The sequence below is a fragment of the Elephantulus edwardii genome, unplaced genomic scaffold, assembly GCF_000299155.1.
Source record: "Elephantulus edwardii isolate Elephantulus edwardi_28Jun2011 unplaced genomic scaffold, EleEdw1.0 scaffold00092, whole genome shotgun sequence".
NCBI classification, from domain to species: domain Eukaryota; kingdom Metazoa; phylum Chordata; class Mammalia; order Macroscelidea; family Macroscelididae; genus Elephantulus; species Elephantulus edwardii.
The window spans coordinates 1,401,524-1,419,868 of record NW_006399842.1 but is presented as its reverse complement, the minus strand read 5'-3'; the positions used below and the strand labels follow the sequence as shown (position 1 = coordinate 1,419,868).

The 18,345-nt window shown below is 51.8% G+C and overlaps 1 protein-coding gene across 1 annotated transcript in view; it reads left to right on the top strand.

The window, feature by feature from the left end:
- Positions 1 to 18,345, top strand: part of DAB2IP (DAB2 interacting protein) — a 146,370-nt gene that overhangs the window by 112,422 nt on the left and 15,603 nt on the right. Inside the window, exons 4-10 of the mRNA XM_006890746.1 lie at positions 6,519 to 6,672; positions 8,468 to 8,566; positions 9,718 to 10,272; positions 13,541 to 13,685; positions 13,767 to 13,911; positions 16,345 to 16,581; positions 18,251 to 18,338. Of these exons, the coding sequence (XP_006890808.1) occupies positions 6,519 to 6,672; positions 8,468 to 8,566; positions 9,718 to 10,272; positions 13,541 to 13,685; positions 13,767 to 13,911; positions 16,345 to 16,581; positions 18,251 to 18,338 (1,423 nt within the window). The remainder of the gene's footprint in view (positions 1 to 6,518; positions 6,673 to 8,467; positions 8,567 to 9,717; positions 10,273 to 13,540; positions 13,686 to 13,766; positions 13,912 to 16,344; positions 16,582 to 18,250; positions 18,339 to 18,345) is intronic.

Below are 18,345 nucleotides of genomic sequence, written 5' to 3'. Positions count from 1 at the left end.
CACTCTGCCCTTTGCTGGAAACATCCTCACCATGCCAAATAGGACTTTTTAATTATTGTGAACTTTGTTTTGAGGATCCCTCCCTTTTTGAAATAATGAGAATTTGATAAACTTCTGTGTCAAAAAAGGATGGAGTTGAAGCACAGCTGGTGGGTTGGCTGGAAGGCTATCAGATAAGACTGTGCCCTGGGAGTCAGGACAATGACCCCATTGTTTCTGCTGCCCAGCCTTCACAATGAGCTGCTGTTGGGACCTGGTTTATCTTTGGCAATAGCTCTGCCCATTCCCTGTCCATACCCTCTTGCGTGTTTCCTGTACCTTGAGTCCTGGGCAGGGGCTGCCCCACCCCTGTCAGCCCACTTGCCCTGCTGCCTGTGGGGCAGTTGAAAGGCCATTCTAGGGTGGTGGCTTGTGGTGATGGAGCTACTGTAGGGCTCTGCTGAATTGAGTTGTACTTCTCACTCAGCCATTTGCTACCCATGTGATCCTGGGCATGCCACCCCACCCTTCTGAGGTGTGGCTCCTCTGCGTGGTTGAGAGGAAAACATGAGGAGACAGGTGGAAAAGTGGCATGGAGTGGGGCTGGATTGTATGGTATGAGCCTTTTATCTGTCTGGGAAACCAGGGACAGCAGCATGCTGATAGCATTTGGGCTAAACTTTGAAGACTGAGAATTTTCATAGGCAGAAATGAGAAGGGAAAGGCAGCATCATATTAAGAAATAGCATGGACCAGGCCTCCCAGCGGGAAGGCATTCAGGAACTGGGCCGGGGACGGGAAGTCTGGTTACTTGCGTGGATGTAGTGTGAGGGAGGCATATTTCAAGAAGCTCTGGAGCACCACCCTGAGTCATCTGGGACTCCATTATCCTGTGGGCTGTGAGGAGAGAAGATAAATAGAAGTGGTGCCCCGAGGGTTTGTGTTTGGGTGGAGGGTGACTAGATGAGAGAAGGCTGGTGGGATACCCCTTCTCTCTGCCCCCTGACTAAACCACTTAGTTGCACTGGAGTCTTAGGAGCAGGTCTGTTGCCTGGTAGTGTTGGCTCTCTGTCTTATAACTTTGGGAATCAAGGTGCTGCTACCTCCTTTGGACTTGTGAGGATTCCAGGCCTAAACTATACTAGATAAAGGGCCTCTAGTCTCTAGGGGGCTGCCATGGGGCTCAATAATCAGCCCTGTTGGAGAAGTTCTAAAGAGAGCTGAGGCCATGCAGTACGGATTGCGTATAGCTATGTAGGTAACTTCCTAGCATTAGGGAAAGTGAAGGGCGCACCTCCCAACCAAGGCAGGGCTGTTTCTCGGATTTCAGAAGTGAGCCCCAGAATGCTGCTTTTGGGAACCGGCCTTGAGCAGGCAGCTTCCTTGTCAGCCTGCCCTTGGGTCATCTGTGTCCCTTTTCTCAGGCAACCACTCTGTCACCAGAGTCTCTTGGGTCATTGAAGATTGTACAGTTGATCCCCCTCCAAGTACACACACACACACACACACACTCACTCTCTCTCTCTCTCTCTCTCTGTCTCTCTCTCATTCCCAGGCTTAGTTGACCTTGGCTGGTGATGTAATGGGACTTGGGTCCTGGAGTCCTGAGGCTCTGACTCTTGGAGTTGAGCCAGATTCAGCCCTACCCACAAGGAGACCCTGCCTGTAAGGAGACAGCTCTGCCTATGAGACAGCTTTTCCAGCCCAGCCTGATAAATAGCAGAGTGCTGGGCCCAGGTGTTTAGTAGTTGTCTACTCAGGAAGTCTGAGGTGATTTCCTGAAAGGATTACTGATGCCTGGGCATTGAAAGTTGGCTAGGAAAAGGGGATGAGACTTTTGAGCAGAGAGTGCTGCATGTCCCTGGAGGGCTACCAGAGAGAACTGGGAGACCAGGGAGGGTGATAATGGTGAGATGGACAGAGCTGAGGCTGGCGGTGAGAATGCCACTTACTGGGCCTTGAGCTGAATCCAATGTGGTCAGGAGAAGAAATCTCCTCCTCACAACTCAAAGACATGAGAAGTGCCTTTTCCCTGAAAATCCTATCTTCATAGCATTTCTTCAGTGTTTTTATTGCCATTTCCCCCATATTAGGCAAGCATATTTATTTTTCCATATAAGAAAACGCCCCCTTGGTGTGAGAAATGACACTGAGATACAAGTCCAGGCCCTGGACAGATTACTCCCTCTGAGCAGGCCTCTGCTGGTATTTGCCTTTCAGGTCTGGTGCTCATCTTAAGGTCACCCCCATCCAAGTTGCCACCTCGCCCTGGTGCAGTGGGGCAGGAGTGGTTTTAGACCTGGTTCTGCGGCAGACGTGTGGCCCTGGCTCTCTGAGCCCAGTGCATTTAGAGTGTCACTGGCAGCCTTGCTGTGCTCTGTGGGAGTGTGTCTGGGCAGGGGCACTGCGTGAAGACCTTTACCCTCTTTGTCTCCTTCTTGCTGAGTGGACCTAAGGCTGAATATCGAAGCTCCACAATCAGAAGAGGAGCCATCATGCGGCCAGCTGGGTACAGGGGAGGATGTGCAGAGGGACAGTATCTGGTCACCTTCTCTGTAGTCCTGACCCTTTTGCAGCAGAGTGAGATGAGACCTGGGAGCTGAGGCCTGGCTCAGTATACAGTGACATCAGGCTCCAGATGTCATGCCACACAGGGCTGCTCTAGGCACAGTTCCCAGACTTAGGTCCATCTTAGCAGGTGGCCTTGGAAAGACTTGAGCCCATTTGCCTTTTTGTAAAATGTGTAGATGAGTACTCCTGACTGGGTTGTATGTAAACCTGACAAGCCGGGTGTGCCGAGCTGAGAGGAGGTAGGTCCCTGTTAGCAGCAATTGTCTCCGTGGAGCAGAGTGGGAGCCACGGCAGAAGCCAGGGCCTGCCCAGCTCCTCCAGGCCAAACTTCCCAAGCAGGAGCCATGCCTCTTACTCCCCTCATTCCCACGCCTGACAATTTGAAGTGCCCTTCCCTTCTTTGCCCTCCCTTACTGCCAGAAATGGAGGTGAGAAGGGGAGTGTCCCAACAATGCCTGGCGTGAGATGCAGCCGGGTGGGGTAGAAGCCTGTGCTGGGCGCTTGGTGGGCCAGGGGTCCCAGGCATGGAGAGGGTAGAAGTGCTGCAAACAGATGGGGCTGGCTTGCTGGAGAAGGTGCTTCTTAGGTTATGAGGCAGTTCTTCTGGGTCCTGGCAGTGACCCGATGACCATTTTCCTTTCCTGAGTCCCGACCAGCATGTCAGCCATTCCTGCCTTTTACTATTACCCCACCACCCTCTGCCACCACTGCTAACTGCCACCACTACCTCCTACTACCATTACCATCTTCCATCTTACTGCCACACAGCCACCTCAGTGCTGCCACTGTAGTAGTTTCACAGCCATCTCACTGCCACAATAGCCACCTCACTGCCCCCACGATCACCTTACCACTACCGTCATCTCCCACCACCACTGTCATGGGCGCACACCTGCCTCAGCCAGAACGTCTGTTACTGCCAGGGTTCGAGTGGAATAGCTTCCTTTGGGCCCTGATGGGTTAAGACTGTACATCTAGGTAGGTGCCCTTTTCTTCACCATGAGCATTGTGGCCAAGAGAGCCTTCTCCTTCTTTGCCTGACCCACGTTCCTTCTCCTACTGATCTGGGGCTTCAGAGATGATGGATATGGCCTCTTTGTCACTCTTCTGCTCCCAGTTCCCTCATGGAGAAAGACATCTCTGGGGAGTAGGGTCAAGGCTGCTTCGCAGGAAGGCCAGGCTAGTCCAGGACACCTCTAGGTGATCTTCCTCGCAAGCCCTGTCTTCAGTCAAGAAGCTTCCAGGGAGGCCTGGCCCGCTGGGGCATGTTTATGGGGGAGGATAGGGGAAAAGAAGAAGAGGTTCTGCAGCCACCAGCATCTGCCTTGCTTTGGCTGCTTTGGGGTCCTGCCTAGGCCTGCTGGGCTACTGGGGCTACAGGATCAAGGCCTTTGGATTTCCCTGGATAGAGCCTTCACAAGGCTCTATCAAGCCCCCCTTCTTTCTCCAAATAGCTCCTCAGGCGCCCCAGGTAGGAGGCAGCTCTAGTTCATCAACTCCTCCCTTTGCACTTCCTGAATCCCTTCTCCACCCTCTGTAGCTCCCAGGATCCTTACCTGGCAAGCTTTCCCAGGTTGAGTCAGAGCAGCCTGATCTGGTCTGCAGACTGTGCGTTTGGCCCCTGATTGTAGACCCAGCAGGCTGTGGGTTCCAGGCTGCCCTGGGCAAGATAACTCACTTTAAGGGAAACATCACCCACAGTGTTGGTCAGCATAGTGATGGGGCTTGATCTTAGACTGCACTGGGAAGCTCTCTGTCTGAGCTCAAGGGCAGCTTGGGTCCCAATCCTATAGTGCATTTGACATTGTTCTGTCTCACGATGCCACTCTTTGTATGTCTGCTGTCTAGAGCTTTTAGAAGTCCTGTCTGAGACCTTCAACTTATTGTAGGTGGCCTAAACCCCCACTGTGTGCCCTACTTTGTGCTAGGCATGGAGGTGATCAGGAGCCCCGTGCTCTGATGGGAGAAGATGAATTGGGTGTCTCGGTTTGGGTTGTGGGGGCCTCCAAGCATAGGGATTTTGGCTCCAGCTCTGACTCCCCTGTAACGCCTAGCATGGTTATTGCCATGGAGTTTGTGGAGGAGGCGGCTGCTGTCAGTCACAGAGGCTCTTTGCACAGAGCAGTCCCACTTATGTCAGCTTTGTGTCCAGCATCAGACCGCATGCGGTCTTGGAGGTGTCCAGCAGGTGTGTGCATGGGGAATAGTGTCTGGTAGCCCCCTGACTGCAAGTCTCCTCAGGGTGGGGCCCAGGCCTGAGGTGTCTGGTGTTTGCCCCACTATAAGCTTTGGCAATGCAAGGGGGAAAATGGTGGTTCAAATCCTGGGATCCCTGCCACTGCTGGAAGTTGGAAACTGAAAGGCAGTGGGTGATGGGAAGGAGGTCTCTGTGGACTGATCTTATGACATGTTCTTCATTGGCTCCAGGAGCTTGGGCCATGGCCATGAACAGGGACAAGACGTGCCCAGGTTCTGCTTCTCTGGAGTTATTTTTGCAGACATGCTGGACATCATCCTCTTTCTCTGTCCTTGCTATTGGGAGATCCAGTAGGACCCTGCTATGTGCTGTTGGCTCTGAGGAAGGGCTTTTACTCTCTTAGCGGGTCAGTTCCACCAAGTGCTGGTACAGATACCATCACAGATGTTTCCCGTTAGAGGCCCTGAGGAAACCAAGATGCAAAGAGGGGAAATGGCTTGCTTTTGCCCGGTATCACCCTCTCCAGGACAAACCTGTTTGTTCTCCTAGCAGTCCATGGTGTATTCAGCACGCTGCCTCCTTGGTGGCAAGGATCCTAAAGCTTCGTCTGACATACTTTGGACATGTTGCAAGGAGGAACCAGTCCTTGGAGAGGGACGTCGTGCTTGGGAGGGTGGAGGGACAGCGCAAGAAAGGAAGACCCAGGATGAGATGGATTGATTTCAGCGATTGGTTTAATGGGGAATAGGTGTGTCGGAGACAGTGAGGTTGGCACAGGAGCAGGGTTTAGGGCTCTTGTACATAAGGTCGCTATGAGTTGCAAGTGACTCAGTGGCATATAACAACAACAAGCCTCTGCCCTTAGGAAGCTCTCATGGCTTAGTGGTAAGAAGTCGTACTGCCAGCACAAAGGCACATGGTTTGAATCCACCAGCTGCTCTATGGGTGAAAGATTACCAGTCTTATTCTGTACAATTAACTGCCTCTGAAAACCTGCTGGAGGGTCAGCTGTGAGTCAATTCTGACTCCATAGCACTTAACAACAAGCCTCCCTGGGGCCCTGAGTCCCAACACATGGCCCCTGAGTCTCAGGGAGTCTTGGTGCTATGCAAACACTGCTGCATCCCTTCCATTGGAACTTTGTTGTCTTTCTGTAAAACTAGAGCAGCAAGGATCCATGTAGCGTTCTTGTCTCATTGTGGGGAGGGGGTGGTAGAGTGGGACTGTTGTGTGTATGGGAGTAGCCTCTGCTGGCAGTCAAGCTCTGGACGTACATTGGTGCAGAGTAACTGCATTGGTCTTGAACAAGGAGAGAAGTGGAAAGATGAGGAGGGACTTCTAATCCCTCAAAGGCTGCTTGGGCTAGGACTTTTCTTTTCCAAGTCTCTGGGCAGACCTGCAGGCTCAAGTGATGACTTTAAACCCCTGAGGTTGCTAAACCCTCAGATGCTTGTTCCCTTAGTGAGGCTGAGCCATTACTCAGAGTCACACAGTGGATAAGAGGAACAGGTGGGTATCTGTGACTCCAGATCTATCCACACCCCTTCCAAATCTGTCTTAAAACACAAAGGACAGTGAGTTGAGAGACGACATTGCCACCCGCTGGGGGGGTGGGGGTGGGGGTCTGGGCAGGCTTCCTGGTGGAGAGGGAAAGGAAGAGGAATTGAGGCCAAGACATGGTGGGCTGGGGAGGTAAATGTGAATCAGCTTTGCTGAGAGGGTGATGAGCTGAGTCTGAATGCCCACTGCTCCCCCTCTGCCCCATCCCCAGGTCCCATCTGATGCCGAGACTGAAGGAGTCACGCTCCCACGAGTCATTGCTAAGCCCCAGCAGCGCGGTGGAGGCACTGGACCTCAGCATGGAGGAGGAGGTGGTCATCAAACCCGTACACAGCAGCATCCTAGGCCAAGACTACTGCTTCGAGGTAAGTCTCGCTGCAGCGAGGGGCCACTGATGCTCCCATCTGGTGAGGTCAGGTCTGCTTTCAGACATCCTCCGATTGCTCCGCGGCCTTGACAGGAATAATCTCTTTGGGACTATGGTAGGGATCTGCTTATGACTTGGGCTCCTCAGAGACCAGGCCTGAGTGAGCGAGGGAAGAGGGACTTCACTTCTGACCTCTGAGCTCTTCTTAGAAATGGACCTATGCTTGTTCCTTGTGCTAGAAAATGAAGCTGGTTGAGGACCCCAGTGGACCAAAGTGATGAAAACACGTGCAGAATTGTAAGGGTAGGCCCCTAAAGCCTTCATCTCAGCCATCCTACTCACTCATTCTTAGAAACCCCAAAATGCAATGTGGAATAGTGGAATATTCCTCTTCTTTTTTTTTTTTCTGGCCTTATTTGCCCCTCTATACTATGAGATCCCAAACCTTGCCTGAATATTTAGTGGCCCAGGGTTTGAGGACCAGTGGCACATTCTGAGCAAGGTTGTTAGAGAGGATTAGCTGTCTCCTTCAGTTCATTATGGAAGTGGAGACTCAGAGAAGGCAAAGAGATAAAACAGATCACATAGCCAAGTTGAGGCCAAGCCATGACCATGGTTACTAGTGTTTCCGGAAGTTTAGGGGTGGGAGGGTTCCTAATAGTTTTTCCAATTATTCATATTCTCTTCCTACCTAAGTTTCTGTCAGGATTATACACCCCTTACATATACACTCTCCACCTCCAATAGTCATGCATAATCAGGGGCGCTCTGGCAGAGGAACGAGCTTGGTAATGATTATCAGCCATTTGGCGAACAGTGTGGCAACCTCCTAGCGTCCCTAGGCCCCAGGGAGAGGAGGAGTGTTGCCTGGCATCTGTCCCACACCTGGACCTACTGGGTGCCATTTCTGGTTCCAGACTGTGGTCATGCAATGCTAGGCTGGAGCTCTGACTTCTTGCCTGAGAGGACTACGGACAGGCATGGCTGTCCACAAGAGGGGCTGCTGCAAGATGTACAGACCCTTGAATGCCAGATACGTGCTGAGTTCTCCAGAAGAGCCTTTTCATGGCTAGGGGTATGGAACAGTGGGAACATACAGAGTAGAAGCTGCCTGCCTGGGAATACTCCCTGGAAGATGTCTAAACTGGGACTGGAAGATGAGCCAAAGCCAGTCTGTTAGGAAGATGAGAACACTCTCTGCGAGGCAAAGCCCCGGGGCCAGCATGCTGACAGCCCAATCCTGACTGCCAGTGTGGCCCCAAAACTTCAGGCTCTTGTTACTGTCACTTGTGGGTTGGCAAAAGAGAGTCCTTGAAAGGTCTGAGCTGAGGTCACTGTACCCATCCCCAGGACCTTGGTGTGTGTCCTTAATGCCTTACATTCCAGTATCAGGGAAGTTGGGCCTGGATTATGAACTGCCTTCTGGCCAGACAGAGAGGCTTGTTCTTTCCCTCCAGCTATCTCGCGAAGAGCTAGGTTAGTGTCAGAAAGATGCTTCTCTGTCTAGACAAAAGGTCTTTAGGGCAAGGGCGAGAATATAGGACCAGTAGATGTTTGAGGGCTGGGCCTCTATCCTATCATTGACTTGCTCTGTGACAGCAGGTCCCTTTGCAGTCCTATAAAAATTTTCTATAAAATAGCCAATCCAAGAGTGTTGACAGGGTCTACACTACGTCCTTCTTAGGTTGTAGTGCAGACCTGACAGCCCTGTCTCCTGAGCCCAAAGGTCTCACACCCACTGCCCAGCTTTGCAGCACTCCCTTCTGTAGCACTGACCTGTCTGTCCCGGACAGGTGACGACGTCATCAGGAAGCAAGTGTTTTTCCTGCCGATCAGCAGCTGAGCGGGATAAGTGGATGGAGAACCTTCGGCGAGCAGTGCACCCAAACAAGGTAGACCAGTGTCAGTTCTTTTTCTTTTTTAAAAAAATTTTTCTTTTTATTGTAGTTTGAGTGAAAGCTTACAAAGCATATTAGTTGTGTTTTTTTGTGCTGTTTTGTAATAGTGAGTGCTTTTTTAAAAAAAATTAAATTTTAAATTGGTTTGCATACAAGATTTGTATACATTGTGTCTCATTCATATACATTGCGTTTCACCATTGATCTGTGCATCCTTTCACATCCCCACTGGATCTTTCCAAACTCCTTCATGCCCTTCCTCCACAGTGTCAGTTCTTGTCAAAGCAGGGGGATTGGGGTTAGACTCAGAAGAGTACAGGCCCAGGTTTGTAGGAGCAAGAGGGGCGGGATTGCTGTGGCATGCCAAGTAGGGCCAAGTAACCAATATGGTCAGACTTTGAAAGAGGAATTAGAGTTGACCACGTAAGGGCTATATTCTCCTGTCTTTAAAGGGACAAATTGGGGAAACTGGACCAGAGAAATGAGTGCTGGCTTGTTAGTGAATGGGACCTTGGGGACCTTCTCTTTAGAACCCTGTCTCCATTTTCCCCCAGCCACATTCTCATCATCCTCCAGCTTAAATACCTCTCTCTCATCCAGGCCTATAGCCCTGGTGCACACAGTTTTGGTGCCTCCTGTTTGTTCCCACTGTCCCCAGGGATCCCAAGTTCAAGTTTATGGGACCATGAATGACCCTGCTTCTGTGTCTGCCTCCTCGGCGGACTAAAAGTAGGGCCTGCTGAGTTCCAGTTACCATGGCATCTCTAAGGAAGGGCCTTAGCTACAATCTCTATTACTTTTAAGGACAAGCAAACAAAAGAAGGCTGTGAACAGTGCCGTGGCCTGTTCTGCATTTGGCATTGCGTCCACCTCTTTACTTGATATCTAACTATGAAGAGTGCATTTTCCCTTTCCTGTGACCCCAAATCAGTCAGCTAGTATGAAGCAGAGCAGCGATTCTCCCTGTGCCTATTGGGCTTCAGAGCTCTCCCTGTTACCCAGGGGTCTGGACTTTCCCCTAAGGACATCACCTTCAGAGACTTTCACAGACTTGAGATCTTTCGGCAAAGTGCAGGCTGGTATATATATGCCTGGGGCTGCAGAACTGCTCCTCATGGACCGCCTGTCCCCCTGTGTTTGTGCAGGACAATAGCCGGCGTGTAGAGCACATCTTGAAGCTGTGGGTGATTGAGGCCAAGGACCTGCCGGCAAAGAAGAAGTACCTGTGTGAGCTGTGCCTGGACGACGTGCTGTATGCCCGCACCACCGGCAAGCTCAAGACGGACAATGTCTTCTGGGGTGAGCACTTTGAATTCCACAATCTACCGCCTCTGCGCACAGTCACCGTTCACCTGTATCGGGAGACTGACAAGAAGAAGAAGAAGGAGCGCAATAGTTACCTGGGCCTGGTGAGCCTGCCTGCTGCCTCTGTGGCTGGGCGGCAGTTCGTGGAGAAGTGGTATCCAGTGGTGACACCCAACCCCAAGGGTGGCAAGGGCCCGGGGCCCATGATCCGCATCAAGGCACGCTACCAGACCATCACCATTCTGCCCATGGAGATGTACAAGGAGTTTGCTGAACATATCACCAACCACTACCTGGGGCTCTGTGCAGCCCTCGAGCCCATCCTCAGTGCCAAGACCAAGGAGGAGATGGCGTCTGCCCTGGTGCACATCCTGCAGAGCACGGGCAAGGTGAAGGTACGTGGGAGCACTGCGGCCTGGGAGCAACACCCAGGGATTCCTACTGTACCACCAAGATTGGCGACACGCGCCAGATTGCCTGCTGTTCCCATGTTCATGTTACTTATTACCGCTCTAGTAGAGATGTTTGGATGGCCAGAGGCAGCCTAATCTCAAGGATTGTGTTCATGGGGCAAAGAGCTTTGCTCTCTTCCATTGCTAACCACTGAGGTCAGTGGACAGGGATTGTACTTATTGTTGAGGAAGACATGCTTTCTGAGACCTTCCACTCTCCCAGAGAGCTGGCCCCCGAGTTCTAGGGCAGAGGTGAGGATTGGGCTTTCCTAAAACATGTAGGCCTAATTCCACTGATCCCAAAGGCCCAAACATGCATACACAAGTAGATACTGAGCTGGCCTGCTGACCTCCAAAAGGATGATGCCTGGGTCTCATCCTGCACTCAGACCTAGACACAGATACGTAATCACTTAGAGCCATTCAGTGGTCAGCCAGGCATGGCTGTAGCTACTACCACAGTCTCATGGAAAGAAGGATGAAGGCCCTCCTGCAGGACTTGGGGAGCCCAGCTCTTCCTCACTACTTCCTGGCATTTCTCAAAATAGTCCAAGCAGTGCCAAGCCATGCACCTGCTCGGTTTTGGTGACAGGTGAGCTCCTTTCAAACTGAAGTGCCTACAGAAGGCTGAATGGAGCGTAGTTCTGTGAAGCTCAAAGGTGAATCTCCCCGTCATTCTACCATCTTCCCTTGGACAGCTGTCCAAAGGAAGTGCAGTGAAAGAGGACTGGACTTGGAGTCCATCACATTGCACAAGGCCTTAACTGTCAGGCTAAGGAGCCTAACTCCTGTCTTCCAGATGGTGGCATAGGTCAAGAATTTGGTGGGCTTTATGGTGGGGTGGGAAATGTTCCTGGTTTATGGTCTTGAACCCTCAGCCTGAGGCCAGGGAGAGACATGGGTTGGAAGCTAGGCTTCAGTTACTGGGAAACCTGGAGTGTCCATGGCATAATGAAGGCAAACCATCCTTTTACACGCTAGATTGGAGAGGCCATGACTACAGAAAGCCTTGCTTTTCTTTCTCCCCACCCCTCAAGTGTACTGTAGTCCCCAGCCTGTGCTGACTCCCCAGCTCCGTGACCTGTCACTGTTGGTCTGGTGGTATGCAGCAGGCGCAGAGCCAGGGAGAGGAACTTGGTCAAGAGATTGATCCTTGAGGAAGCGAAGGAAGGCATTCTGCTCTCTAAATGTTGTTTGACCACCCCTGCCACTCCAGCTTTCAGACTTGAGTGGTGAGCCTGGGGGTTGGATCAGTCTGGCCACACAAAGGCTCTTCTTAATTTACCATCAGGATCAGAAAAGGGTAGAGGTAAGAGTCAGAAACCACGAATGAACTGAGTCTATTGCTCTCAGCCGAGCAGACAGACTCATGAGGTCTTTCTCTGTTGCCTTGTTTATTTTTTTCATTATCCATTCTTAGAAGCTGGGCTGTGCTGGCCTAGGAAACAGGTTCAGATCTGAAAGGATCTTTATTCTTGGCCCTAACAGTCAGGAGTGTAGAAACATGTGGAGACACTCATTGTGGAAGAAAGTAGAAGCTAGGGCCCCAGCCTCCCCTGGTGTACCTCCCAGTATGTAGAAGAATCAGTAGGAAAAGGATAGAAAGTCATTCATACTTTGGGTTCACTAACTTTTTTTTACGCTCTCCGTGGAGCACTTAAGTGAAAGGCAGAGAACTGCAGATGCTGGAATCTCGGTTACCCATTGGGCATTAGGGGAAGAGGAACATTCCCATGGTGAAGGCTGTGCCCCTTCCTCATCAGTGCTTGTCTCAAGCCCTGCGTGCCCCCTAGATTCTACTCCTGGCTTTTCAGAGCTCCCATCCTAGGACTCAGGAAGGCTTCTTCCTTGCCACTCCCAAGTCTATTCAGTACAGTGGGAGGAATGGGGTCCTGTGAAGCAGGAGACTTGGGAAAGATCTGGCCCACGTAATTGTGTGACCTTGACCTGTTTGTCAGGTGATTGACCTGTTCGTGCCTTGATTTTCTCCTTGCTGGTTCCTTGCTCTTTAGTGTTTCTCATCCCAGCACTGGGGAGCCCAACATGTAGGTTTGAGTACAAGCCAGAGTGAAGGCTCCAGGATGTGAGCAGGTGCTAACCTCTGCCTCAGTGTCTTCACGATGGACTACTGGAGGCCATTCTGTAAATCAGGATGTGGTCCTCAGGTTGTGTGGCCCTAGGGGAGACCAGTGACCACTTACTTCTCCTGTCCCTCTTGTCTTCCCATTGATCAGTTGGGCTCCTTGGCCTGTAACTCAATGCTGTATTTCAAGAGTCACTTGATATTTCAGAGTGCTCTATTTGTGCATATCAGGGTGAGAGATTTTCTGAGTTCCAGACAGTCTGACCCATGTTTACAGGCTGTGACAAGGGAGCCTCCTGCCCTCACTGTCACCCTCTCTTTAGTTGCTGTTTTCCTACCTATTTTCTTTTCCTTTTGCCTTTCTTCCAAATCATATAGTTGTCTGTGGGTGTGAGGAGGCTGGGACTCCAAGGGAGGGAATTGCTCTCTGGGTGGGTGCAGCAGGTTCGTTTGACAGCTCCCTAAAGTCAGGAATGTGTGGGTGCAGGTTGCCCCTCCCTGGGGTTTTCCCATGGCATGCATGGCAGGGTCTGGTGGGCACAGCTGCCCTCAAAACATCTGGAACCCACAGCTGTGGGTAGTGGTTAGTGGCACCTAACCTTCCCAAGTTCTCATACATGGACACTGGTCCCACCTTTCACCCATCTAAGCATGTGTGACCCACTGCCTTCCAGCCATTGCGTCTCCCTGGTCCTTCCTTACAGATTGCATAGAGCACATCCTGACTCGCTCAGGAGACCCAATCTGAGTAATATGTTGTTTGTACCATGGAGAAAGGCTGGCCATATCTAACCTTTGCCCCTGAGGGTGAGGGGAGTTCTCCAGGGTTGCCTAGCCAGGCCCTGGGCAGAGATGAGCCTAACTGGTCTGACTGCGATGGTCAGAGCTGGTGGCAGTGTGTCCAATGCTCTGTCTGAGGTCCACCTTCCCTGTCTTTGGGCACAACTCTTATTCTTGGCACCACCTCCCTGCAAGCTCTGAAGGGGCTCTTCCTGGGTCCCGGGTAGTTTTGTGACAGAGCACCCTTGAGAAGCAAGGACTTCTCTAGCCAAGGAGCAGGTCCACAATCCTGGTCCTACCTGCCATCCTGGCTCGAGTCCTGCTTTCCTCACATCCCTGCCTTCCTAGGACTTTCTCACGGACCTGATGATGTCAGAGGTGGACCGCTGTGGGGACAACGAGCACCTCATCTTCCGGGAAAACACGCTGGCCACCAAAGCCATTGAGGAGTACCTCAAGTTGGTGGGCCAGAAGTACCTGCAGGACGCGCTAGGTAGGGAGGGTGCAGGGTGGCGGGGGGATTGAGGGCAAAGCAGGATCCCCAGAACCTCACGTTGCCTCTTCCTGGCCACAGGTGAGTTCATCAAAGCGCTGTATGAGTCGGATGAGAACTGTGAAGTGGACCCAAGCAAGTGCTCGGCCGCCGACCTCCCTGAGCACCAGGGCAACCTGAAAATGTGTTGTGAACTGGCCTTCTGCAAGATCATCAACTCCTACTGGTCAGTGCTGCCCCAGGCGCCCTCCCTAGCTCTGTACTCTTCCTTTTCCAGGAAAGTTAAGCTGTGTGCTTAATCCTTCCTGAGCCCCCACCTGAGGAGGGGCTCTCTGCGTTCTCCCAGTGTGACAGACAAGGAAGCTGAAGGGTTAGACCTACAGGCCTCGCACAGGGTCAGAGTGGTGCTGTGAGTGAACCCTCCTGCCTCATCCACTAAGTCATCCTGCTCCTTGAGAGCATGACTTGTATGGTGTTCAAGCAGAAAGAGCCTGGTGGATGCTCTGTGTGGTGGGATTGCAGCAGTGAGTGAAGCTTACAAGGCCCCACCTTGACACAGCTTCCCTAGCACCACTTGGGTGGCTGGGCAGTTTAACAGAGGCCATCTCATTTGCCCTCAGGAGTTGTGGGCTCACGCTGGCTTGTGGCAGGCCTAGGCTGGGTGTGAGTGGGTGCCTGAACATTAGTCAGGCCACCTAGTGGGGTTGTAAAAAGGAAAGAGGAAGTAGGGATCAGGCTTACGTATAAAGAGGATGGCGAGCTGCTGCCATCCCAGGAAGGAAGAGCAGCTTGTGGTCCATGATCAGGTCCACAGTCAGGCCGGGAAAGTCTGATTTCCCAGAACCCTGCTTGCTCCTGGCAGTGGTGTGTCTAAGAAGGTTGCCTGGGCTTATCCTGACCCAGTGCAGTCCAGTTTGGAATGATGAGCATGGCCATCCAGGAGGACCGCGTTGCCAACCCTGCACTGTGGGTATTCTCCTAGCTCTTATCCTCACGTGCTCTGGCAGCTCAGGGCTAATGATCCCCCCACGTCACCCTCTCTTCAGCCCTGCTCCTGACACCACACCTCCCACCCCCAGCCACACCTCACTGTTCTCTTTGCTTTGGCTTCTCTTTACCCACCCACCCCCACCCTGACTTGCCCGCCTCTGAGGCCTGTCTTCGTATCACCGGGCAGGTTCAGCTCACCTCTTCTGGATGTTCTCTGTCAACCCTGATCCCACTGGAGAGGAAGGATAACCAGGCCTGAGTCTGATTCCTGCATACACTGGGAGCACCCCCAAGGCAAAGCAGGCATTTGCTCAGAGCTGGGCATTGATAAAAGACAGACAGGGCTGCCAGGTAGGAAGGGGGCAAGGAAGTAGCCCGAGCCAGTGGAGTGTAGGCCAGCACCGGCCTAGAAATTGTGCCATGTTATCCATCTCTAGCCCTGGGTGGAGGGGCGACTGGAGAGCTTCGCACTTCCTGGGAACATACTTTCCGCCCCGGGGCTGGGCAGGGTTTTCACTGTCCTCCTTTTCCCAGGAGGTGCCAGGAACACGGGGGAAAAATATCCATGTATGACTTTCCATTTCCCTGTTCTGGCATTTGTCAGCAGCACAGAGGCACCTCTCTGTTCCAAACAAGGCCTGTACAGGGGAAAAGGAGGGCCCCGGGCCAAAGGTGTGTGTTCCCTTCCACCTCCTTAGTTCTTCCTGCCCTTATTGGTTCAGCCAACATCCACTGCAGGACAGTCTGGACTGTGTCCTGGGCCTGGTGGGAAAAGCATTTGGAGTTGATCAGGGTCTTTGACTCTGCAGTAACTCCACGGGTTTGCAGGCTTTGTTGTGGTTTAGGGTAAGGAAACTACAGCCAAAGGAAGGGCAGGGTCCCTGTTAGATCATCAGGACTTAGTGACACAGTCAGGCCCAGATTAAATTGAGCCCTGGAGACTGACTGGTTTACCCAGGTAGGAGGCACATAGTTTTGGGTGAAAGATGAGAAAGTCACTTAATTAACGACAGATTAAGTTGGCCTAGGAGCTAGTCACTCTGTCCATGGACAGAAATTCCATTTCCCCATCTAAAATAGGGAGCTGTCTTCTCGGCTTGTGATTGAGAGTGTTCTTGTCTTCCTCCTCTTTCTGAGCTCTTCCAAAAGCCTGGTTCCTGCTATATCTCTAATGCCAATCACGGGAACCCAAGAGACAGTGGTCTGCTTGCTTGTGTTTTCCTCACTCTGTGACCCAGACGTCTACTTTTTGGAGAGAAAGGCTAAGAGATGAGTCAGAGGTCTTGGGGGAGGGAATCCTGGGTAAGGTGAGAAGAGCCTAGACTAGGAGCCGAGAGGCTTTTCTAGCACTGGCCGGGTCGTTGATCCCAGCCAGGCCGGACAAGAGCCCTACTTTACCTGTCCTCCATTGGGCCTTCAGTGAGCACCTTGCAGCCTGAGAACCAGCCTGGCCCTGGGTCTCTCTGCTCTTCTGCTTCCTGTGCTCTGCCTCCATGCTGAGCACTATGCTGAGGGCTCTTCTTAATCGCTCCCATCTCCCAAGAGCCCTGCTTTGTGGCCACACAACACAGCTCTTAGAAGGCAGAGCTGGGGCTAGAATTGAACTTTGGATTGGTACAGAACTGGGCGTCTGCCTGACAACCAGGCCCCCTTGTCTGCCCCTGCACAGCGTTTTCCCCCGGGAGCTGAAGGAGGTGTTTGCCTCATGGCGGCAGGAGTGCAGCAGCCGCGGCCGGCCAGACATCAGCGAACGCCTCATCAGCGCCTCCCTCTTTTTACGCTTCTTGTGCCCGGCCATCATGTCACCCTCACTCTTCAACCTACTGCAGGAGTATCCCGATGACCGCACTGCCCGCACACTCACCCTAATCGCCAAGGTTACCCAGAACCTGGCCAACTTTGCCAAGTAAGTATCATGTTCCCTGCAGGCAGTTGCTGTTGGAATCACAGGCCATACCACCTTGGTGATGGCCCAGAGGTGGCTGGGGCAGCAGAGTCAGCTTTTTTCTGTCATCTTCTCTCCTTTCTTTCCTCCTGCTTCCCAAAATCCCATCTTCCACAATTACCTCAGTGCTTTAGAAAGTATCAAAACAGGAAGGCACCATCTCCCATTATCTCTCTAGACAAAGACACGTGCTATTTTGATTATTTCCTTAATTTGCAAAAGTGGAATAATTTTTCTTCTGCTTTTTTAAACTAATGGGTTTGGGGGTTTTTTTCTCTGTAAGGATTCTCCTGTCCTTCAACATTGATGAATCTCATTTTTAAAAATGAATGATAACTATGCCTTCAAAGGACACTGACTCAGGTTTTCTGGTTGTCTTTGTTTGTGGATGCTTCCTTAAGCGAGTGGGTGGCAGGAGAATGGCTGGAGCACTCAGAGAGCCCCACACTGGGGCCCCGTTCTGAGATGGGCTCTGATAGCACTGGATGAGTCAGAACTGGTCCCAGCGCTCTCTGAGATCAGCCCTTCAGAAGGGGAGATAGATGCAGAATAAGGAGCGGCACAGCTGATGTCTGTACATCTCTGTTTTCCACAAAAATAAATAACCTGAAATTGAACTGAGAAGGTCTTCTTCTCATGCTGGGCCCATCCCTCAGTGACCACTCAGGACACTCCAGTGTCCACCTTGCAGATGTCCCCTGCACGTAACAGAACTCATGCTGCACAAATGCAGGCCTTTCCCCGTCTTTCTCTTGTTTGTTTAAAAGTGAGAACTGTGTCCATTGCAGTCTATGTTTCTCAGTTGATTGGCTGGGGACAGTCTTCCATGTCCATTCCACAGAGAGGAGCCAGGGAGATGTGCCGGAGTAAGTAGCCCCTTAGCTGTTTCACAGGCCAGAGCATTGGTTGGGCTACAAGGCAGGGATAGCAGGAGTGGAGGCAGGTGAGGTAGGGCACTGTGTGTGACAAGACGGTGAGCATTCTAAGATCCTGGACAGATCATCCTGATAGCAGTGGGGAGAGTTAAGGAGCACAACTGGGAGACCGGGGAGGAAAACATGCCATAATTCAGGCAAAAATTACAAAAGTCTGGGGATGGGCAGTGGGCTACAGGGTTCTGGTTGATTGGGGCCTTGCTGATTGGAGGGAGAAGTTGACTCTTGGGGTTCTAACTCGGTGTCTGGTAGTGGTATATCCATTTGGGATAGAGAGCTCAGGATGAAGACATGAGTCATGATGACAACTTTGGATATGTCCAAGCCTACTGGGTGGAACTCCAGGGAGGTGTTGTGGGTGTACACAACTGCTGTATATAGCAGAAAAATCTAGGGTGAGTGTAGAGCAGAGAACCATCTGCTCTTGAGGCTCTTAAAACTTACAGAAAAAGAGGCAGGAGACTGTGACTGACAGTGCATTTCAGGGGCTCAAGGTGGGTTAGAACAATCCTGATCCTCTGAGAAAAGGTACATGAAATTGGCCATGAAGGAGGACCTGGTGACTTGGGCCAGAGCTGTTTGGCCAGGGCTGGAGAGGTATCCTGGAGAAATAGGAGCTTCTGGACAGGGCCTGGGTCTGGTTGGAGCAACCTTAGGCCCTAAATGCTCACCCTCTCTCTCTCTCTCTTAACCAGGTTTGGCAGTAAGGAGGAGTACATGTCATTCATGAACCAGTTCCTGGAGCACGAGTGGACCAATATGCAACGCTTCCTTTTGGAAATATCCAACC